The 24980-nt window shown below is 37.3% G+C and overlaps 1 protein-coding gene across 1 annotated transcript in view; it reads left to right on the forward strand.

Annotated features, from left to right (window-relative positions):
• The window catches only part of LOC150079670 (ATPase family gene 2 protein homolog A-like), a 238027-nt gene that overhangs the window by 57360 nt on the left and 155687 nt on the right, over positions 1–24980 (forward strand). Inside the window, exons 3-4 of the mRNA XM_090383160.1 lie at positions 19968–20097; positions 24433–24489. Of these exons, the coding sequence (XP_090239286.1) occupies positions 19968–20097; positions 24433–24489 (187 nt within the window). The remainder of the gene's footprint in view (positions 1–19967; positions 20098–24432; positions 24490–24980) is intronic.

The raw sequence follows: 24980 nt of genomic DNA on the forward strand, positions 1-24980 counted from the left end.
TTATATAAGTAAAAAAGGCCTTGCTGTTTTTTTTTTTTTTTAGCATCCTTTGCCAAAGATTTCTTGTAAGCTGTCATTGCTTGCCTAATCTCCTTTGTGACTTGATTACAGACTAGCTTATATCTGCTATAGGCCTCTGTGTCGCCTGATAATTTATATGATCCCATCCATTTTTCTTCTCTGGCACAAGTCCACAAGTCCATTAGTTCTTCTAATGGCACCTCCGTAGCCAGGTGGGAAAGAGCAGCAGTGCATAGCACACGCTTCTTGATTAGACCGGGGTTCGAGCCCGTTACCACCAAATACGGAGGATGCGGAAAGGTCAGAGAATGACCACCGCATATCCCGGAGCAATATGGCCTTAGTTGCTAATGTTCCTAAAAAAAAAAAAAGTTCATCTGACATCCATTTAGGCCAAAACCTTGAACAATATTTCTTAATCGGTATGAAAAGCTTAGTAGCTTCCACAATTAATTCCTTGAATACTTCCCATTTAGAATTTGCTGTTGGTAACATCAGTTGGTCCCACTGTGCAGAATTTAAAAACTGTCCGAGACCACTGTAGTCACCTTTATGGAAGCAAAAACCCTTCCCTTTACTCATGGTAATTATATCTTTAAGTAAATCCCATCTGGAATTTGTAAAGAGAGTCAGTACCCAGCCTTGATTCATTTGATTGACTCCACCTAGAGAAAAATTAAAAGTTTTTCCATCCTAATTTGCTTCTGAATGCACTTATCATGAAAGTTCACATAACATCATAACTTATTCAGGGTGTAAGGATTGTCAGTAATGGTATGGATTTTGTAAACTCAAAAACAAGAATTTTTGTATATATAACCATCTAAAATATTTCAGCTCTTTGGGAGGAAGGGGGGGTCATTAACAAATGTACCCTTTCTTCTTCAATTCATCTTTCCGTTTATAATTTTACCTCTTTTCAAGATGTGATATACCCCTCAACGTGGGCACCTGTACGTGGTGAGGGGACCTCCCAGTGACGCTGCTGGACTTTATTTGCCACCTGGGGCTGATATCTCCCAGGTGGTCTCATTGTGCAGCTGCTCAATGATGATCTCATTGTGCAGCTGCCTACTCCTGTCTTACTCCTGGGCGATTTCATTGGACATAACACCCTGTGGGGTAGTGCAAATGTTAATGGAAGGGGACGGGTCATAGAGCATATGCTCAATGACAATGACCTATCCCTTCTAAATGTGGGAACTAACATCTTTTTCTGCATGCCTACCCATACGTTCTCTGCTATTGACCTCTCTATATGCTCCCCCTCTCTCCTTCCTTCAATCACTTGGGAGGTAGAGGAGAACCTTTATGGAAGTGATCACTTCCCTGTGATAACCAGCCTACTTAAAGGGATGCCATGCTCACCTTTTAGGTTACCGCGATGGAAGATTGATCAGGCTGACTGGAATACCTTTCAGCACCTAGTAGACTTTAATATCAGTACAGTCAGTCAGGAGCCTATCAATGATGCAGTGGCATACATCACAGAAAGCATTGTCCATGCATCTGCAGCTACAATTCTGAAAACATCTACCCAGTTTCCGCCATTTTCAATACCTTGGTGGAATACTGAATGCACGGCAGCAAAAAAAGGCACAAAATAAAGCTTGGGGGATATTCCGACGATATCCTACCACAGCTAATCTCTTAGCCTTCAAATGTGCACGCGCGAAAGCACGATATATTCGTCGTCAGAGCCAAGAGGAATCGTGGATCCGCTTTACATCCACTATTACCCAGTTAACCAGCAGTAAATCTATCTGGGACAAAATCTGCAAAATGAAGGGTAAATATACATCGCACCCTTCATCGCTCCTGGAGTGTAATGGATGCATTACTGCAGACCCAACTGCAATAGCCAATGTACTTGGGGAGACCTTTTCTGCCATTTCCTCAACATCTGCTTACTCCCCAGAATTTCTGGTCTGGAAAGATAAACTTGAAAAGCAGTCAATTAACTTTAAATCTAAAAGGTCTCATCCCTATAACGGGCCCTTTACCACGGAAGAGTTAGAAACAGCTCTAACCAAACCTGTCCAGTGTACAATTCAGCAAACATAAAATAGACCTCAGAACAATTTACACACAGTATAATGGAGCAATATGGCCTTAGCTGCCAATGCTCCTAAAACCCTACTACAACAACAACCTTAGCTATAAAATATTCCTCGTGTGTGAATGTAGATGCAAAATACCTATTCAGCCTCTCAATAACCTGACTGACCAGGATCATCGACATCAAGTAGACCAGTGCAATTCAGTCCCTTCTACTGTTAATATAAGTAAAGAAGTCTTCGCTGCTTTTTTTTGGCGTTCTTCGCCCAAGACTTCTCGTAATCTCCCTTAGCTTGCCTAACCTGCTTTGTAACTTGATTGCAGACTAGTTTATCTCTACCGTAGGCTTTATCACATGATCATTTGTATGCATTTTTCGTTTCTGCCACATTTCTCAATACTTTATCTGACATACACTTAGGTCTAAGACTTTAACTGTGTTACTTAGTTGGGATGAAGAGCCTAGTAGTTTCCATGAATGCTTTCCATTTAGAATTTGTTGTTGGCATCAAAATTAGTTGGTCCCACTGCACAGAATTTAAAAACTGTCTGAGTCCGCTGTATGTAGTCTCTTTAGTACACTGGACCAAACCTGTCCAGTGTACTAAGGTGGCTTCCAGATCAGCTATTGTATAATCTTGCTACCTCTACAATGCCAGATAATGACTGGAGGGACTCCTAGTAGTGTGTATGTGGGGCTATTGCGAGGCCACATTATGCCAAGAATCTGGGTATATCCTTACCGTGCGTGTGCCATATCCAAATATTTCATTACTTCATACAGCATGTCCCTCCCCACTTTACCTTACCATTGAATACACCACGAATTGTCAAACTAATAGAGCAAGCTTATCTGCAAAAATATCTAAACCTCCCAAACACTTCCTAGTTCATTTCACAAATATACATGGTCTCAGTTCTAATCTCAATGATGCCTGTTTCCACTTACAGTCTGCTGAACCCCATGTACTTTTTCTGACAGAATCTCAGTTATCAGTTGATTCAACCACTGCTCATCTCAGTTGCCCAAATTATTTGCTGTATGATTCCTTTCACCTCAAAGGTGGTACTTTTGCATATGTCCGTTCTGATATTCCCTGTCAGAGACTAGGTAATTTGGAATCTCCTCCTTTCGATCTTCTCTGCCTTAAAATCTCTACCTCATTCTGTCAAATTCATCTGTTGTCCCTGACATTCTCCCAACTCTGCTAATCACTTGGAGCTCTTTCTGAGATGCTGAGGCTTTTCAAATTGCTAATGACCTTGCACAGATTGCTCATTTACCTACAAGAATACTGGACAATCCTACCATACAACCAAAACGCTTGATCTTTTTCTCACAAACAACCCTTCTAAGTACACTGTCGGAGTGAGTGGTCCTTTAGGCACCTCAGATCACAACTTGGTGATTATCTCTTCTCCAATGGAGCCTTTATCTCATGGCTATTCCCAACCTAGTGTTGTTTAGCATTACAAGAATGCAAAATGGAATGACCTGCGAGATTACTTTTCTTCTTTTCCTTGGTTGGATTAACGTTTCAAAACTTCCAATGTCAATGTTTGCTCAGATCATGTCAGTGAAATTATTCTTATAGGAATGGAATCCTTTATTCCACACTTCACATTAAAATCTCGTCATTTATCGAACCCTTGGTTTCCAATAAATGTGCTCAGGCTGTTCGAGAGAAGAATGTTGCATATCGTAATTGGCTTGTTTCCAATTTGTCAGTTTCATTTTCTGCCTACACCAAACCTCACAACAATTGTAAAGCAGTTATTATTAATCAGTCCAAACTAGATTTTGAATAGGCTAAGACGGCGCCTTCATAGCCAGGTGGGCAGGAGCAGCAGTGTGTAGCACACGCTTCTTGATTAGACCGGGGTTCGAGCCCGTGACCACCAAATACGGAGGATGCCGAAAGGTCAGGGAATGACCACCGCATTCCCTGGTACAATATGGCCTTAGTTGCTAATGCTCCTAAAAAAAAAAAAAAAAAAAAAAAACAACCCCAAATAACAGGCTAAGAGTAAAAAACTTGCTTCTTGCCCTAATGGTAGCCAAGCATTCTGGTCTCTTGCCAAAGCTATTGGCCGCAACTTTTGCCCATCTCTGCTCCTACCTCTGTCAAAACCAGATGGTTCTATTGTCACTTCAGACAAGGATAAAGCTGACCTGCTAGCATCCCATTTTTTCTCCAACTCCTGTATTAATGATCTTGGTAAAACACCTCCCAACATTCCCAACACGCTCCATTCAATGCCTCCTGTGGTCTTCCATCAAAAGGATGTCAGAAGGATTTTGACAAATCTTGATTCTCAGTAAGCTCCCAGTCCTGATGGTATTTCTCCACTTGTTCTCAAAACCTGCGCTCCTGAACTTACTCCTGTTCTTTGTCGCCTTTTTTCACTTTCTTATTCCAAAGGTGTTTTTCCTTTTGCCTGGAAATTTGCTCATATCCAGCTAGTTCCTAAAAAGGATGACAAATCCCTCCCATCCAATTATCGTCCCATTACAATTACTTCTACTACTCTTTCTAAAGTAATGGAGAAATCAATTAACCACTAACTCTTAAACGTCCTAGAAATCTTCCGTCTGATCAACGATCGCCAGTATAGATTCCATCAGTGTCAATCCACTGGTGATATTCTGGCTTATGTTACCCATTTATGGACAAATTCAATGGAAAAGTTCGGTGAAACACAAACAGTTGCTCTTGTCATCTCAAAGGCTTTCGAGATGTTTGGCATAAAGGCCTTCTAAACAAGCTTCCATCTTATGGTTTGCCAACTGTTTTTTGTAATTGGTTATCCAGTTTTCTCTCTATCTTCTAACTTCTCTGCTAATGCTGGTGCCTCCCAAGGTTCAGTTCTTTCCCCCACTCTTTTCCTCTTGTATATTAGTGACCTTATTGACCAGAAATCCTATCCATAGTTTTGCTGATGATAACACATTGCATTTCACTTTCTAGTTTGAGAAACCTTGCCCTGCTCAATCAACTTCAACTTCTCGAATATCCACTACCAATTTTTTTAAATGACAATCTCCAGGTAATTTTACAGTGCAGCAAAGACAACTTAGTTGATTTCAGTCCTTCTAAAACTCAGTCCTGTCTTATATCTTACAAAAAGGATTCTTCTGCTCCTATGCTTTATCTTTGGTGACACTGACTTCTAGGCAAGATGATATATCTCTTTTGGGGATTACCCTGACTTCTAATCTCTAATGCCATAAGCACATTACAAATATTGCTTCCTCTGCATATAAAAAACTTGGTTTTCTCTTTTGCTCTCGGCTTTATTTTTCTTTTAAACAGCTGTTCACTGTGTACAAATTGCAAATCCGCCCTACCAAGAATATTGTTCCCACATCTTAGGTAGTGCCCCCAAAACCTCTCTCAGGCTTCTTGATTCCATTCAGAAGAGGGTAGTTAGGTTAATTAATGACTCATCTCTAAGAGAGTCTCTCCACTCTCTGTCTCATAGACATACTGTTTTTGCTACATGCCTTTTCTACAGATACTTCGTTGGGCACTGTTCTTCTGAATTGGCTGCTATAATTCCTGCTCTCTCTTTCAAAACAGTCTGAACATGTGCCCCCACCAGCCAACATCCATTTACTGTCCAACTTCAAACTCACAGAACCGTTTTCTGGAACAACTTTCCTTTAAACCCATCTCCTGAAAATTACAGTCTACAAAAGTTCAAGTCTAATGTCAACAAATATCTTCTCCACCTCCAACCCAACCACTGGTACTAAGTACTATAGGTTCTAATACCTCTTGTGTTTGGGGTTTTCATAAAAAAAAAAAAAAGTAAACCCCATGAATACACAATGATGACTGCCACTTGGTGGTCATTTTATCTGCATATTCCTAATGAATGAAGTATCACTGCTGATAATCAGATCAAGAGTATTATTGCTCTCTCTAATATGCCACTGTAGAAAACATCCAATAAATCCACAAAAGTCTTTCTAGTGTGTGAGTAACCAACAAGTTCCAGACAATATCTGGGAATTTAAATTTCTCCGTTATAAGATATTTTGATTTATTTTCCCACTGTATTTCTCTATAAAGTTGTTTATTGTACTCATCACGGTCATTCATCCTCATCATTATTATTATAATATAATAATAATCATCATCATCATCCATTTTCAATCCACTGCGGAATGAAGATCTCTCCAGCAACTTTCCAGTTCCTTCTGTTTTGTGCAATAGCCATCCATTTGCTACCCACAAATGCATGAATTTCATCTGACCATCTCCATCATTGTCTTCCAGGTTTTCTTCTAGCTCCTCTTGGGTACCATTCAGTTATTTTCTTAGTCCATTTGTTATCTTGTCTTCGTGCTATGTGTCCTGTCCAAGACCATTTTAGTTCTTTAGTTTGATAAGAATGTCCTTTACTCGAGTTTACTGCCTAATCCATATGTTTCTCTTCTTATCTAACAGTCTGATTCCCAATATAATTTGTTCCATTCTTTGCTGTGTAGTTCTCAGCTTCTCTTCCATTCTTTTGGTAAGTGCCCAAGTTTCACTTCCATAAGTCATGGTGTGGAGTATACATTGGTTCATTTTTTTACGTTTCAGACAAATTGGGATATTGCTCCTCAGTATGTGACTATATTTCCTGAATGCTGTCCATCAAAAATTTATTCTTCTCTTGACTTCCAGCCATTTATCATTATTACAGCTAATGACTTGTCCCAGATAAGTATATGACTCCACCTTTTCAATTACTGCTCCTTCAATCATTAATTCCCTTTCTGTGGCATACTTGTTCATCATTACTTTTGTTTTAGCCATATTCATCTTTAGTCCAAAATCCTTACTATGCATAACTGATTAAGATTTTCCTGTAATTCTTTGGAATCGTGGCTTATGAAGAAGTGTGATTAGACAGAGTGATGCATTTTTCGTGACCGGTATGATATCTCGAGTCGGGCAGATTTGGGGGGGGTGGACAGATTTTTTTTTTTTACTTTTTTACAGATTCGGCTTATTACCCAACTTAACCATGCATATAAGTGAATGTGTAAAACATTCCTTGGTCTATCTATAAAAAAAAAAAACTTAAAAACCTGGTCGTCATGCCTCACCTTACGATGATAACTGGATATGACAGTGTCTGGAGTTCTAATTTTTTAGAATTATTGAATAGTATGACATCACAATCATGCTTCCTGAATTTACTATTGCAGTAAGTATGATTGCAACAATACAAATTTTTGTCAACAATTTCTTTTTTCATCTCGCATTTTCGTTACATTCCATTGTTAGGTGCCCCTAACAGCTGCATTTGTCGCTTCAACTACAAGATCGGTACATCAGTCGGTGCTATTTTACAGAGATATATAGATATGTTGCACTCACAAGTATACATCTCTTACTTTAGTTATCAAAAATCCATTGTCTTCCAGAAATTATGAAAATCTGTGAATGATCTATAAAATATTTACAATAAAAAAGCTCTTTTATTTCGTAATTGATATATACAAATCAAAATACCTAAACGATACATGAAAGATGTTTCGCATAAGCTATCTACCACGTGTGCTCAGCACATGCGCAACTTTTTTATTAGTCTTTTTTTTTAATAACTAGGGAAATATAATGGATACATTTTTTTCATGATAAAATTTTAATATTGCGAATAAAAAATAACATGAAATATTTCCCATATCACGAATAACATAAAAACTATCACAAAACATTCCACAATATAAAAACAAATATTACATAAAAAATGAACTTTCTAGAAAAAGTACACAGAAAATCACAGATTACATGAAAAAAAATTATTTCACAAATATTCAAGAAAAATTTATTCTAAAAATTGCCAATTTACTTCTTTATTAATATTTGTTGTCGATCTTCTTCTTTGCCCAATAGCTGGGCGATGATTACAGAGGAATCATTTGACATAACGACCGGATCAGATTGAAGCAGTGGTTTTCCATTTAGATGTGTGGTCATCATAATCTGCCATGTGTTTAATTGTCACAATATTATTCATTACACTGAAAGCTCACTCATCTTCAGCACTGCTAATCGCAATGGTGTCAAAGCTATTTTCTGGCTTTCTGAATTGAAAAGGTAATTTCACTCAATTTTAAAGGTAGACTGTCTTTGACAAAATTTCTAAAATAATTAATTTTTATTTCATCAGAAAACTTGAATTTCTTATTTAGTTTTCACCGTCTTGCCAACAAGTCAAAAGTTCTTTCACATTCCACGATTTCGGGTAGCATATGTTTAAAATTTATTTCAATGATATCATTATTTTCTTTATTTAATTTAAAATCACCCTGTTGCATTAATAACTTGTCATGAGGTAATTTTTTTACTTTCGATTCCTTCAGAATTTTTCAAATTAGCAATAGCATTGATACTTCGAATAATTAATTTAACTGCTTTTACCATAGTGAATCTGTAAAGGGGCACTAACGATTTAGCACTAATGATCGACATCCTGCAGGATGTCGATCATTAACTTCTGATTCAAAATATTTTCACAAAGTGGGATAATCTCTCCAACCCACAATTGCCGTCCGCAAGCTACAAGCTGCTTATCTTGACCCGAACACACGACCGATCTTTATAGTTTCCACATCAGGTTCTTTAGCAATCATCCTTAATTCGTGCTAGTTTTTTGGAGATTGCTGATATAATGCATACAATTTTTTTTTTTTTTTTAATTATTGCCCCATGTGCCATTATATTTTAGAACATTTTCTACACAGTGAAAGCCTCCACAAATTTTCAAAATCTGCCAACATTTCATTTTCGTAAAGTTTATATAATATCTTAGTTGCCTCAATCCCCTCCCCTCTACGTTCCTACTGTCACTAGTTCTTCGAATATTGTGCAAAATGTCGGAATCACATGGATATTCAGCTCCTGTGACCAAGTAAACATAGACAGGAAAAATTTACTGGAAAGCTTGGATCACTCATTTCTCCAAAAAACATACGCCCGTTTCTTGGAGTAAAGGGGAACAACAACAACACAGGTTAACCAGAGGCTATAATCCATGTTGAGAATCTTTTTAATCCTCTGACTGGCTATGGAAAGGATATTGACTTGCGTGACTTCTTGGTATGTGACTGCATAGGTTTTACAGACACCACTAACATTATGAAACGGTAATCCTTTCACCCTTATTCGCACTTTCTAATTACCTAAATTGCCTAAAGGCCAGAGGCGAGAACAATGCATGCAAAGTTGTCTCTCCTAATCCGTTTGTTACATAGAAATTTTCTTCATTCAGTGGAAACTATTTTAAATGTAATTACCAAGGGGAATCAAAAAAATTCGCTATAAAGAAGTTCATTAAACAAAGGTCCGACTGTAATTAAATCAAAAACGAAGCAATTTTAAAATACAAAAAACCGATCGATTGTGCCATTAAAATTTCTACACAGTGAAAGCCTCGACAAATTTTCAAAATCTGCCAACATTTCATCTTCGTAAAGTTTATATAATATCTTAGTTGCCTCAATCCCCTCCCCTCTGCGAATGGGGCTCCGCTCACCCCACCGTAGTTTCGGCCCTGGATACTCAATAATTGCATCCAGGGTTTCATTTTTAAAATAAATGATCATTTCAACAATGGGCTTGCAAATTTTCAAAAAAAATAACAATGGGCTCTCGCAAACCCACTATAGCTCACCACTGGGTATTCTCCATTCATAATGACTCCTTTCTGCAACTAGTCTAATCTTCTGAAAGCTTCCTCAAGGGGGCAGCAGTAAACAGCTTTGGAGATATTGCGTCTCCTTGTTGAACTCCTTTCCCAATTTTAAATATGCTACTGTCTTTGTCTAGTCTAATAAAAGAGGTAGCATTCTCATATATTTTCTTTGAATTCATAATATATGGGGTATCTATGCCTTGTCTTTCCAGTGCCCGAAATATTGCCTTATGCTATATGGAGTCAAATGCCTTTTCATAATCCACAAATGCCAGGCATAATGGTGTTTTATATTCATTTGCTTTCTCCATTAGCTGTCATATTACATGAAGGTGATCCATAGTTGAGAATCCTGTCCTAAAGCCAGCTTGCTCTTTCGGTTAATTCTCATCAAGTATTCTTTCTAATCTGTTAGTAATGACCCTTGCGAACAACTTGTAGATGTGGAATAACAAGCTAATTGATCTATGATTTCCAATTTCTGATTTATCTCCTTTTTTATGCAGCAGAACTATGATTGCACTATTCCACTCCTTAGGCGTCACAACTTTTCTAATGCATTTTGTGAAGAGTTGCCAGTTTTTGTGTCATGTCTCTTCCTCCCAATTTTAACAACTTTATGCCTTCTCTGCTATTTATAAGTACACCATCGCTATTTTTCAGTATCAGTATCATTTGTCTTTCTGTATTACTGCTCATGGCTGCTGATTTAAGTCCTTTGTTTTCCTTTAATGTTGTTCTACTTTTCTTGTGTTAAATGTTCTTATGTCCTCTCTGAGTCTCTTTCTAATGGCTTTGCATAACTCAGTATACTAAATTTTCTCCTTGTCAGTGTTTATCTTGCTCTTCATTTGTCGTCTTCGGTTCATCATGACAAGTGTTTCTTGACTAATTTTTTCTTCTTTGGATTTCTTTTTCCCTATAGGTTTCTTGGGCCTTATCACTTTCAGAAAGTTGTAATATTCCTTTTCGATATCTTGGTCCTGAGCAGTCTGCAGAAGCTCAAACTTGTTCTTAAGTTCCAGTACATACTGCTTTTTCTCCTCTTCTGTTATCTCAAAGACGTTCATATTATATACTCAATTCAGTTTTTTCCTTTCTTTTCTTACATCTATATCAAGTGTGCATCCTACCAGTCTGTGATCACTTCCAACATTTACCTTGTTCAGGACGGTAACATCATTCATTATATATCTTCTGTTAGTGAGGATGAAGTCGATTTCATTAGTTGTTAATCCATTTGGGCTCTTCCATGTCCACTTTCTGTTCAACCTTTTCTTGAAAAAGCAGTCATTACTGACAATCCTCACGATTCTGCAAATTCCACAAGTCTTTCATTTCTTTCACCAGTTCCAAAATTTCCTATAGTTTCGATTTCTACACTGTTTTGTCTCTTTCCAACCTTAGAATTAAAGTCCCCCATAATGATGGTGTAGTGGGTTTTCTGCTTATCTAGAAGACTCTCAATTTCGGTGTACATTTCTTCAACCTCTTCATCATCATGACTCGATGTTGGTGCATAAATCATTATAACCTTTAGCTTGTACCTCTTAGAAATCCTAAGTAGTAGTCTTGACACCTTTGGTGATGTACTTTTGAATTCCAAAATGTTGTTTTTTATATCTTTATGGACCAGAAAGCCAACTCCACCTTCACTTCTTTAACTGTTTCCATTGGTATACAGCAGATTTCCACTTGATAAACTTATGTGTGACTCATTTCTTCTTGTTTCAGCCAAACCGATGATATTCCAATTCACATTTTCTAATTCATTTTCCAGCTCTAATATCCTGTCTCCACCGATGAGCGATCTTACATTGTAACAAGCCAAGTTCAGTTTCCGTGCATGGCAGCCTGGTCATACCTAGAGATTCTTAGCACCCTCTGCTTCCATTCTAATCCTCTTGCTGCCATAAGAGGAGTGAAAGCTTCTGGGGACTGAGGGCCATTTGTTTCATCATGCTGTCATGTGCTGGAGGTTTGGTATTTTCCTCTTCATGCTAACCAATCGTCTTGAAGAAAACCACTCTACACATTCGTTGCCACCTAGGTGATGTAACAGGGCTTACCATCAAGAAGGTGTGCATGAGTTGATTTTAGGGAGTCAGGCCAACCGGACTTCTCCTAAATCTTCTGAAATAGAAAGATATTGGGTCCGTCAATGTTTTAGACTGAGTGTCTGATAACACACAGAATGCCTGTTCCCCTCTAAGTTTTTCCAGTACTTATGTCACACTAAAACTGACTCAACATTGCACTAGTCACCTATGTTAACTGGGTGTACTGGATGCATTTGATTTTATGCACTTTTTAACTAAGAGCATAACCTCTTTCCTCTCCTGTCCAGTTTGTCCTTACAGTCCACAAAAGATTCCTACTGAAATCTTTGAGATCAACAAAAACCTAACAACTGATCATAAACAAGAAAAGAAAAAATATATATTGACCTGTTGACACCAGCAACGGCAAGATAGGTGGGACCAATCAGATAAAGGTTATGTCACTAGGAGTTTCCTGCCATAGATAACTCTACTCTCCCATAAACCTCCACCCTAGTTTCCACCACGCTTATACACTGCATATTTGCTAATATTGCATGGCTCCGTGAATGCAAAATTATGTCAACTGGGCCTCACATGAGACCCAAAATATGCCTGTGGTGCTGATGAGTATTGGGGCCCATGTTTTATGACTTCTCCAATTATCATCCCTACAGATTAGCATTAGTAGAGGCATATGATACAAGAAAGCAAGCTTATGTAGCATCAGCCAAAAAAAAAAAAAAGGCTAATTTCCACACATCTATTCTACAATTGTCTTTCCTCAGTTTGAATCTATGTCCCCTCATGTGAAGTAATCTGAGCAAGAGGAAGAATCCTATTAACATTGAACTTGCTCAAACCATTCAAGGCCTTGTACACCTCAATTAGATTACCTCGCAGGTGCCTAGTCTCCAGATGCAATTTGCAGAACTTAAGCCTATCTACCCTTTGTTCCACTCACCAATCTTATTGCCCTTCTTTGTACTCGTTCCAGCAGCTCTACATCCTTCCTAAAATGAGGCTTTCACACCTGTATGCAGTACCAAGGTGTGGCCTGACCATTGCCTTATACAAGGGGACAATCACCTGTTTATCCCTGCTAGCAAAATTCCTATATTATCATTGACAACACACCATGAGCTATGCTTACAGCCTGTCTGCACTGCCCAGAAAATTTCATATCTGACTGCACACACACAGTTAGTATGTTACTCTGGGGTTACCTATATGCAGTACTTTGCATTTATCAATGTTAAACTTCAGTTGCCACCCTTCAGCCCATCTGCTCAACTTTTCTAGATCCTGTTGCAATAGTATGCTATCATTACTGTTATTAACAACCATGCCAAGCTTTGTATCATCTGCAAACTTAGACATTAACCTTGATATACCTTCATCAATATGATTGATAAATACAGAAAACAACAATGGACCCAACACCAAACCCTGGGGAATTCCACTAATAACGTTAGTCCATGAAGAGCAGTGTCCATTGATTACCACTGTCTGTCTTCTCCCACTGAACCACCCTTTTATCCATCGTAGCAACTTATCCTTAATGCCATACTGCTCCAATTTGTACAGTAGTCTTCCATGTGCAACAGTATCAAAAGCTTTTCTAAAATCCAAGTATATGATATCAAAATTATATTTTGCATCCAGTTCCTTTGTGACCACATCATAGTATCCAATCAGATTTGTCAGACAAGACTTCTTAACAAACCCATGCTGTTGTGTGAACTATAACTGCAGTCTTGTCTAGATGATCCTGCATTGCTTCTTTAACCAGTGACTCCATTATTTTTCCTGGAAGAGAAGTTAAACTAACAGGTCTGTAATTACTTATGTCACCCTTTAATCCCCCTTTGTGAATCGTGAAAATGTATATACTTGTGACAAAAATAGGACCCATAAGCTGCGGAGATGAAACTTCTGATCTCTTACGACATGCATTACATAGCCTTCTCTGAATTTGCTCAAAAAAACTTTTGAGACTAGGAGAAGCAATCATGCAGTGAGAACCTAAACTGTGATCCCCCCACTACCTTGAAAAGTTCCCCTCCCAGATTGATAACTGCCAATAATGATTAGCCTGCTAGAGTGTGTTTCTCACCTAGTGCTATTATGAAGGAAAAGGTTTTTGTTACTCTGGTTATAAATCACAACTTGAATGTATATCGAAGAAGTTTATAAAACTATAAATGAAATATCACATCAGGTTTACTGCATGACCTCTTTAGGGTTAATGATTGTAAAATAATAAATTTTACTTTCATTACCTTTGTCATCTTATATTTACAATAGCATCCCAACTTATATCTGAATAAATTCCTACCTATTCAGTGTTTTTAAAGGTTATCTACTTACATATTGTTGTTTGCTAAATGTTTACACAAATTTTATATATATCAAATTGTTTTAAAGAATTATATGAATGAGTAGCTGAGTGTAATCATACATGTGTGTGTGTTGATGGAATGTATATGTTAGTGTGTAAGTTAGTGTTAATACGTGCACAAATTACAGTGTCTAGAGACTAGGCACCTACGGGGTGATCTGATTGAGGTGTATAAAGTCTTGAATGGTTTGAGCATGCTCAATGCTGATGGGATTCTTCCTCTTGCTCAGAATAATCGCTTGCGAGGGTATAAACACAAATTGAGAAAAGATAGTTGTAGGATAGATGTTCAGAAGTTTGCCTTTAGCCAGCGGGTAGTTGATTGCTGGAACAAACTTCCATTTGTCATTGTAGAAGTTGATAGCTTAAACAGATTCAAGGCAGAACTGGACAAACATTTGGAGCGAGTGAATGGGTGGAATGAGAAAGGGGGTGTTTTTTTTTTTTTTTTTTGGCTGATGCTATATAAGCTTGCTTTCTTTCATCATGTTGCTAATGCTAACTTGCTGGGTGGGAAATGAGTCCACCTAACCTTTGGGGCGGGGAAGTGTTTGTGCTCTACATCTATTCAGAGTATTGTTATAAAAGGGATCAGTGTGTGTGTGCGAATGATGAACAAATAAGAAAATCTAATAGATGTTAACTGTTGTACCCTGAATATATATACATAGTGAAACTTCCCTTTAACGGACAGCCATGGGGAACGAGAATGTGTCCATTAGAGAGAAATGTCTGCTAACAAGAAGTCTGAGGATGAAAAAAAAAAGAAAGAAAGAAAAATCAATGTTTAATGTAAAATTAAATTAAATTATATACAGATTTTGCACAATATTTTTGTAAATAATATACATACAATTGTGCTATGCATATTATGACTTTATCTTAAGAAAAATACAGAGAGTAATCACTTATTTTCTTCTGCACCTTCTTCCGGCTGATAATTTTGTTTTCAACATTTGCTTGGAGTGAAGAAACCATCAAAAGTCCTTCAGTATCTTCTTCAGCGGCGAAAAACATTTTTAAACGATTGATTTGTATGAGCGCTTCTTCTATTTTCATCGGTGGTTCGTCGTTAATATGTTCTTCGACAGAATGACCTCCTTCCATTTCGTCATCCTCATGAGGAACTTCTTGAAAAATATCGATGATAATGTCGTTGATATCTAGAGCACCATTTTCTGTAGTGAGGTTCGAGTCTATATCTTTGTAGCCAGGGTCACTTGTAGTGGAAGTATCGTACATTATCAATAGATGTTGAAGTTCTTGTTCTTCTTGGGGCTCCACATTGCTGTTCACAACTTCAATTTTTGCATTTGAGAAGCCAGACTTTACAAAACAGTTCACGACAGTTTGTTTTCTAATTGCATTTACTGAAGAGGAAATCCATTGAATCGCATCTAGGATGCTGAGTTTCTTTGCAAGGTCACTCGCACATGTTACATCGTTCATGTTTGAAATGAGATGCCTTAAAACACGTTTTCTGTAGTGAAGTTTAAAATTTTTTATTATCCCTTGATCCAAGGCTGACACTCTGCAGATGTGTTTGGTGGCAGAGAAACGATTTGAATGTTGGACAATTCAATGTGCGGGTGAGATGCAGCATTATCCATGAAAAGAATAATTTTTCTGTTTTGACGAATCACGTTTTTTCATGATATCTCGTGTCATCCACGCTTTTTTATTAGACTTCCAGTCAACATTCAAAAGATTCAACTTTATGCCCTTGAAACAACAAGGATTTTGTAATTTTCCTATAACAAGAGGTTGTTCAAAGTCTCCCAGCATATTTGTACACAATAGTACAGTCAAGTGTTCCTTAGAAATTTTTCCGCCCTGGCACTTTTCGTTTTTTAGACTCATTGTTTTTTCAGGAAGAGCTTTAAAAAACAGCCCTGTTTCGTCACAGTTGTAAATATCCTTAGCTTCAAAAACACAACATAAATCTTCCAATTTGACGGTCCACTCTGTTACAACCCCAGTATCAACAGATCCACCTTCACCACTTACGGTTTTCCAAGAAATTCTATGCCGAGTTTTGAACTTGTCTAGCCATCCCACAGAAGCTTTGAACTCATTTACTCCCATAGATTTCGCTACTTCTAAAGCCTTTTCCCTAATAATAGGCCCATTAATGGGAATTTTTTAGCACATGCGCGACAAAACCACTCATACGTAACATTGTCAATTTGAAGTCCAACAGTTTTCGGGAATGATTTTTGAACCTGATCATTTCCGTGTTGCCCAAATTGTTTGAGCAGTTCATTTTTTTTCTTTAGGATGTCGCTTACCTGAGTCTTCCCGATTTTGAATTTTGCAGCAAGATTGCGAACACTATTTTTTTGCCGATCATACGCATTAATGAGTTCGACTTTATCTTTTAAAGTTAAATGTTTACGAATGACATTGTGCACTTCACACAACACTGAACAAAACTGAAAACTGAAACTCAAAAGATGAAAGGCCGACAAATTCCCCCCCCCCCCCCCATGCATACACTGAATTCATCAGAAGTTTTACATGTGCCTTAAAATTCTTGAAAAAGGGTTTAGAACCGCAACGTAAACCTTGATAAAATTCAGAGAATCGGAAATAGAAAATAAACACACGATTGAGGCAATACGTGGAAGAAACGTTCCTAGAAAAATGGCCATGAGCTTGCCCACTGTCCGGCATGGGGAGATCAAATTAAGTGCTATCTAAATGAAACAGTGCAGATTGCCTGTCCGCATCCATTACAGAGAATGTTCACTAGACAGAAGCTGAAAACACATTAAAACCAATAGAGGAGAGTTGGGGAATTTGAAAATGTCTGTTGTAGAGAGGTGTCCGTTAGGAGAAGTTTCACTGTATATGTATATAGGTAAGTAGCAAGTCAAGGAGAGTAAGGGAATGAGCTAACAAAACAGGTTTCAGTGTGCTACGTATATTTCATGTCAGAAACAGAGGCCTTACTTCTTGCTGTCTTTCCTGTGGTTTTGACGGTTGGTCCTTGAAGAAGACATTGAAATCATTGGATCTACAGAATTAAGTACTTCTGTTTATTTTATTATTTTTATTTTTCAGGTACCTTCCAGTTTTTCCGCAGTTTTGATTTCCGGTTTTGTTAGCTTGTTCCCTTACTCTCCTTCACTTGCTACTTACCAGTATTCCATTATGGTCATTAGATTCCTACTGCTATATATAGCAGTGTTCCTGGTCCATAAACCATATAAATATTATTACAACTATTTTCTGTAACCTCTTATTATTAATACATTATGTATATATATATATAATGTTTATATAGAAATAGTTGACTTCTAGAATTCCGAGCGAACCACGTGGTTCGCTCAGATTTCTAGAAGTCAACCATAAAACAATAAAAACAATTAGCAGTCACCTGTTTATTGGGCTTTTCTGTTATTGCAATCTGTCATAAACAAATAGTAAAGTCGATCTTATTGAATTTGTGATAATAATGACAGCTGGAATTCTGTGGAAGTGTAAAATCTGTGGAAGTGTAAAATTCCATGGAAGTGTAAAATGTGTTTACACTTCCATGGAATCTTCTCATCATTCTTATTTTTAAAGCTTCTTAAAATTGTTACTCCACTCTCACTTGTGCGTATTGTGTTACTTGCAATTTGTGTGTGCCGTGTTCTTTGTCACTGATTCCTTATCATTTTACTGTTTTAAATTTTAACCCCCACCCGCAAATGTCAGTGAACAGAAATGTCAACTAGTTAGTATGTACATATTACAGTACGTATTAATTATTCTGATTATAACGTATCATTTAATTTTTTTAAATGGTAAGGTAACAAAGGGTAAATTTGTGCTTAATATATCTTTAATTTTATAGCTGTGGATGATATTCCTCCTATTTTTGCTAATTAGAATCGCTGTTTAATAGAATTAAAATTCAATTCACAAATGTGATCACAATGACCGGCGCTTACTACACATCGTACAGTGAACGGTACTTTATCGTAACGTGATTTGATTGTACAGTGAACCAATTGTAAAGCGAGGGTCCATTGTATTTTTAACTTTTTTTACGTGGAACTTCGGATAATTGGGGCAGCCGCTTAATCGGGCCAAAATGTACTAGTCCTGATGTGTCCCAATTAACCGGAATCGACTATATAAATAAAGAAATGTAACTGTTATTCTCCAGGTTAAGATGTACAGATGTGAGGGCAAGTAAAGTCACCTGTGTAAACTGTGCTGTGGCCAAGTGAATGTAGCTGCGATGAGCTAAAAAATGCGTGAATGTCCCAATAGTTGTGTTTAGTCTGTCTCTGAGACCTGTGTCAGGTCTCTGATGATGTATGAAAAGAGGCACATAAGTGAGTGATTGTTGTCCAGTCTGTCCCTAAATAAGTAAATTAATAAAAAATAAAAAAAAAAAGTGTGTACCTATAGGAGTGGAAAGTTTGAATGTACAAAGTGTGTGTGTGTGTGTGTGTGTAGTTCTGCCAGGTCCCCCTACTTGAACTACAGTAGGGGTAACCCAAAGGGACCCCTCCCCCGCCTTGCTTGGATTGCCAGGCATCCTCTGTTTTAAGGCATGGCATGGGAACTGCTCAGCTACAGCTGGTCTGTCTGGTGTAGGATTTCATGCAGAGTAGTACTGTGTATCCACAGAGCAGTCACCCCTCACATAGGGCACTCTGACCCTGTGATTTTCCTCCCCCACACTCCCGTTTTCCCTTCCCCCACCTCCTATCCCAACTCTTCGACTGGTTGATCCTACCACCACAAACCTTTTACTTTTCATAACAGTTCCTCATCCTGTGTGAGGATGGCTTCCTCCACAGGGGTGCCCCTCTATCCCATTAATTTCCTCTTTCCAGGTGGACAGCCTTCCTGTCACCCACCTGAATCTTCTTCATCTATTTTCTCCCTCTTCACTCTCACCCCTTTCACATTTTCCTCTCCTAGCATTTTTTCTTCTCCCTAATGCGCTCCCAGGCAAGCTCAGGCACAGTCCAGAGTGCACTCCTGCCAGAAAACTTTCTACTGTACTACACCTGGCTGCCTCCCTGAGGCCAGGACTGGCATTGTGGGGCCACTCTAGGGACTGCCAAATAAATGTTGGAGGAACAACAGACCAACACAACCTAGCACGGCACTATGCAAATTAACACTAAAACTTACACCATCTCTGGCATTTACAGAGTTTGTAGTGTCACAGTGTATATTATGCAGAAATTAGCTGTAGTTTTGTGAGCTTGACTTCTCATTGCCTTTCCTGTCCTAAATTTTGACATTTTAACATGGATAAGAAACACTTCATTCATATATAAGCTTGGGCTTAAAACATTGTTTTACAAGCAGGATGACATAATAGAATAGCATCATATGGTCTGATTATCACCCAATGCTCTGCTTAGTGCCTACCATCCCTTAAAAATTAACTGTCAACCTAGAAGTGCCAGGTATCTATGTACAGGCTTAACCTATGTGATATTTAATTATGGAGAATTGTCTAAAAATGCATCCTTTGTTTAAATCAAGGTTTTACAGTAATTGGAAATTGTAATGATGCATAACAGGTGTAACTAGATCTTGGATGTGTTTCTGTATATTCAAGTTGTCCAAAACACAGAAAGGAAATGAGTGTGCTTTTGAGAATCAAAATCAGTGCTCTAATATTCTTATCTAAGGTGCATGTGTGTTTTAAAAATTTTTTGATATGAGTTTACTTGTAATTTTTATGACATTACTGAAATATAGCATTAAGATATTATCTTATACTTTTTACCTTACAGGTATTAGCATACCAAAAGGAATTATTCTCTCTGGACCTGTAGGGACAGGAAAGGCAATGATTGCTAATGCTATAGCAAATGAATGTAGACGTAATTTTTTTACCATTAATGAGCATGATATATATAGCAAGTAAGTCAAATTTAACTCTTATTCTTCATTATAATTTAATCTTTATCTTGTCCTTGAATAAAATTGCCATTCTTTGGCCTTTGTCGATCTCCAAATTCTCTTTACCTCTTTATTTCTTAATTTTAATGCTTGGTAATTTAAATTCTTCACCATGATATATTAAAATAATTTTATTCTAATTAGATATTGTCACAAAAAAACCTAGAACAAGCCAAAAGTTTTGGAGAATTTTTCTTATCCATTGTCAAGCAGTAATATCACATAATGCAGATAATTGTCTTGGTTGTTTTGTGTTGGTGTTATTCTTGCTTGTTAAAAGGAAGATTAAAATCTCCAAACACCTTTGCTCTCTTTGTTTTTTTTTTGTAAAAAGAATTATGTAGAATACAGATATTATGGTAGATTATGGTGAAAGTGTTTGATATTTTTTTTGTCTATGAAACCCCCAGACACGAAAGGGGTACCAAAACCTGTAGAGTACCATGTATGGGTGGAAGGAAAATATTATGCAAGAAATTTTGCTCTGAAGACTGAATATGGGTTTCACCATTTCAAGCCTCCAATAAGCAAAGTGGTGGTACTGCACTGGTTGATGAGAGTCATCTATTACTAGTGTTAATATTAGTATTATATTACTATTATATTAGTATTAGTAGTAGTACTGGTTAGCATTAGTACTAGTAGTACCATACATGGGCTGAACAAGATGTTGGTGGGGGAATTACTCAGCATTTGAAGGTCATCCTCAATTCAGTTCAAAATATTGATTTATAACAAAATCATATCATGAATTTAGCATGCTGCATACCATATCTAAATTAACTTTATTGATTTTAAAAACTCAATTTTTTTAAAGATTATATAAATAAAAATGAAATATTTAAATGCAACATTAATTTGGTATTCTAGTACATAAATGAACACATTATGTAAGATTATTAGTAACAGTAAAACTTCAAAATCTCTTTTAATTGGAGACATATAGCTAGAAATTTTGAGCCAGCTGTAGTTATTAACATTAAAATTGCTAAGAAAATTACTTGACTAAAGTTAGATTAGAAATTTAACTTATTTGCTATTTACATACACCGATGAGCCATAACATTATGACCACCTATCTAATATGATGTTGGTCCTCCATGTACAGCCAAAACAGCACGTACCCGGTGAGAAACATTTAGAAATCTCATCAAGATTTCTAAATGTGTCTTGTGGTATCTGGTATCAATGCGTAACCAGCAGATCCTTTAACTCCTGTAAAGTCCATGGTTGAGACGCCACAGATCGGAGTTGCTGTTCCAACACAAACCACAGATGCTCAATGGGATTGATCTCTGGGGAATTTGGAGGACAGAGCAATACCTGGAAGTCTTCCTCATGTTCTGCAAACCAGTCTCGAACAATACGGGCGGTGTGGCATGCCGCATTATCCTGCTGAAAGACGGCACCGCCAGAGGGGAAGACCGTTGCCATGAAAGGGTGTACCTGGTCAGCAATGATGTTTAGGTAGGTGGTAGATGTCAGAGTGCCCGGCACATGGATGACTGGACCCAGGGTAGCCGCCCAGCAGAACATCGCCCAAAGCATGACACCGGCTTGTTTTCGTCCCCCGGTGCATCCAGGCGCCATCACTTCCCCAGGTAAACAACACGCACGTATCCAGTCATCCACATGGTGCAACAGGAAACGTGATTCATCAGACCAGATGACCTTCTTCCAATCACTCAGCGTCCAGTTTTGATGCTCCCGTGCCCATTGTACGCACTGTCACCGGTGAACCGTGGTTAGCATAAGCACTTGGCTGCGTAGCCTGCAGCTACGCAGCCCATTTTCAGCAGAGTTTGATGTACTGTGTGTGTGTGTGTGAGACACATTACTCCCGTCACCAGCATTCCAATTACCAGCTAGTTGCACCACAGTAGCCCTTCTGTTGCCATGTATACCATCCGGGAGAGCCTTCGTTCACCTCAAGCGTCGATGAGCCGTGGTCATCCAACTCCTCTCCAGTGGTTGGTGGGGTTTCCCTCCTTGGATCACTTTTGGTAGCTACTAACCATGACTGACCAGAGCACCCCACCAGCCGTGCCATTTTGGATATGCTGTGACCCATTCGTCTGGCCATTACAGTTTGGCCTTTGTCAAACTCCCTTAAGTCTGCTACCTTTCCCATCTGAAGAGCAAGAATAACACTGATTAGCGGAGCTCAGTATCAGGTGTTTTTTATACCATGTCCCGACCCACGCATGCTCCGTAGTTCACTTGCTGTTATTGTTATTTTGGTTTTTTTAGGAGCATTTGCAACTAAGGCCATATTACTCCAGGGATATGCGGTGGTCATTCCCTGACCTTTCCACATCCTCTGTATTTGGTGGTCATGGGCTTGAACCCCGGTCTAATCAAGAAGCCTGTGCTGTGCACTGCAACTCCTGCCCACCTGGCTACGGAGGTGGCCAGTTCACTTGCAGCTGCTTTGATTTGCATAACGACTTGCTGGTCATTATGTTTTGGCTTATCGGTGTGTATATATCTTGCACATTAATGATTGATATTATGAAAGTTAGAGTGGAGAAAATGAAGTTTCAAGGAAAGGATGTCAAAAAGATTACATTATTTTGACAAGTATTGGAAAGAAATAGAGGCAACAAATGAATTTGATAGAATTGGGTAAAGAGATTTTGAGCCAGTGGAGATAAAAAAAGTCTGACAACGAATATCAAAGTGTGGATATTTACATAAGTAGAGCTTTTTCTAGAATATGCAGGAACCTCCCCTGATGAAGTAGGAACTGCAGGGACCCCATCCCAAATACATAGAAGATTCCACTCCCCTCCCCTGACATGCAGATCAAAAAAAAAAAAAAAAATAGAGAAGAAATTCACAGTTAATTATAACTGTGATTCAATTCTTATGAGTTAAAAATGGTTTTATTTCACTGAAGAGTCACAATGCACAGTATTTTGTACACAAGCAGATTTTATGTTTCCACCCTGTATGTGTTACTTAATATAGATGTATTGAAAGAAGGTTTATCAAAACCCAGTGTACCTGTTCTGCAATAAATCTATTATTGATCTCTATTCACCATGTAGATATATGTGTTGTCTTTCAGAAAGTACATAGGATTTTAATGCATTGTTGTTTCAAGGACCCCATCAAGATTTCAAGATTTAAAATCTGTTGTCTCTTGCTTAAGAACTTGTATGAGATTGCTCAATGTATGCATATATTATATCTGGTTATTTTCATTTAACATCTTTACTGCCTCTGTTGCATATAAGCAGTCAGTAAACGACTGCTATAGAATTAAAGGTACATAAAATTAATAACTGTTTGATATCAGCACACTGATTGAATTCTGGGCTACAGAGTTCAATCAATTACTGCAGTGCTTTGTTTTTGTTTATAGACTTGGTATGCAGTTTTATTTGTTCTTTGCTTGTGTCAAGGTTTGTTCTGATTTACAGCTCAGCAAAAGTAAGTGTTTGCTTTTAGCTATAAATTCCAGACTCATGTTTCTACCATTATTTATAAATTTTTGGAACACTGAGAATTTCAGAATGTTGTTGTTTCTTAACATTCCAACAATTATGGCACATTGATGTCTTCCTTATGTGTCATACAAATGTGACCTCTCAATTACAACTAAACGTTCTTACCCATTTAAAGTTAACTACAGCACTTGATTTTTCCCATATTTTAAAGTCACAAAAAAAAGATAAATATAAATTTGTGTTAGGCTGGGTTATCTCTCCATAATCTGGACCACCCTGATAATTGTGTTGCTATATCTAAATATGATCCTTCTGACTCTGTAAAATGATAAACTTCACTGAAGTTTATCATTTTACAGAGATTCATGTACGTAAATACTGTGTATGATGAGTATACATACTCGGTAAATGAATGAATGAATGACACAAATTTCAGTGAATACAAAGCTTAACTAAATCTTAGCTCCATTAAACTATAAAAAAGAAGCTTCCTTACTTAGATATGCATTATCATAATGCATGCTATATATATATCAGAGATAATATGGCAATTACAAACTAGCTGCACCAGATGCCTCCTTTTGCTTTAGGTCTTGTCTAGTGAACAACTTTTAAAACCCATTTTAAAGTGCTACTTTTAACATAAAGAATATTGAATTTCATGATGTCAGAAAAAAAAAAAAATCAAGAATCATTTAGCACAATAGATGAGATAGAAGGAGATTATTTAAATAAAGATTGTATTGTACTAAATAAAATTTGTTAAATAATAATTATTTAACAATAATTATTATAATTATTAATAAGTAAATGTATTTCAACAAGATCTTATTTCATTTTTTAGGTATTTAGGTGAAACTGAAAAAAATCTGGAGAAAATTTTCAAGACAGCTCAAGAAAGGTTTTGCCATTTTGATATTTTTTTAAATGCTGCTTTGGGAGAGTGGTGCTTGATGCTTAAGTAATAGCCAACATGCTTACTAATGAATTGTCTTGATAAATACTGTTTAATTTAATATTATGTGCAAGTTATTAAAATTTTTTTAAAAATCCTACTCACGTCGTATATTTAGAATAAGAGTTTTAATTGCCTTCATTTATTCATTCATTTTATATTTCATTTTTGCTGGAAGCTCAATTATCATGTATGTACAAGTGTGTATTCGCAGTTTAATTTCTGTGTTGCTGGCTAAAAAACCTGAAACTCAGAGGAAAACTTCCAAACTCCATCTGAGATTAGCTAGCCACTCTTAGTTAAAGAGACTTTTAAAAATTATCCCAGTTGTTAGTATTAGCAGTGGCAAAGGCAAATGATGTATGGGAGCTAGATTATATAGCATCAGCAAAAAAAAAAAAAAAAAAAAACCATCCTTTCTCAATTTAAATTTATGT

The sequence above is a fragment of the Mastigoproctus giganteus genome, chromosome 10, assembly GCF_048544385.1.
Source record: "Mastigoproctus giganteus isolate SK-2022 chromosome 10, ASM4854438v1, whole genome shotgun sequence".
Lineage (NCBI taxonomy): Eukaryota > Metazoa > Arthropoda > Arachnida > Uropygi > Thelyphonidae > Mastigoproctus > Mastigoproctus giganteus.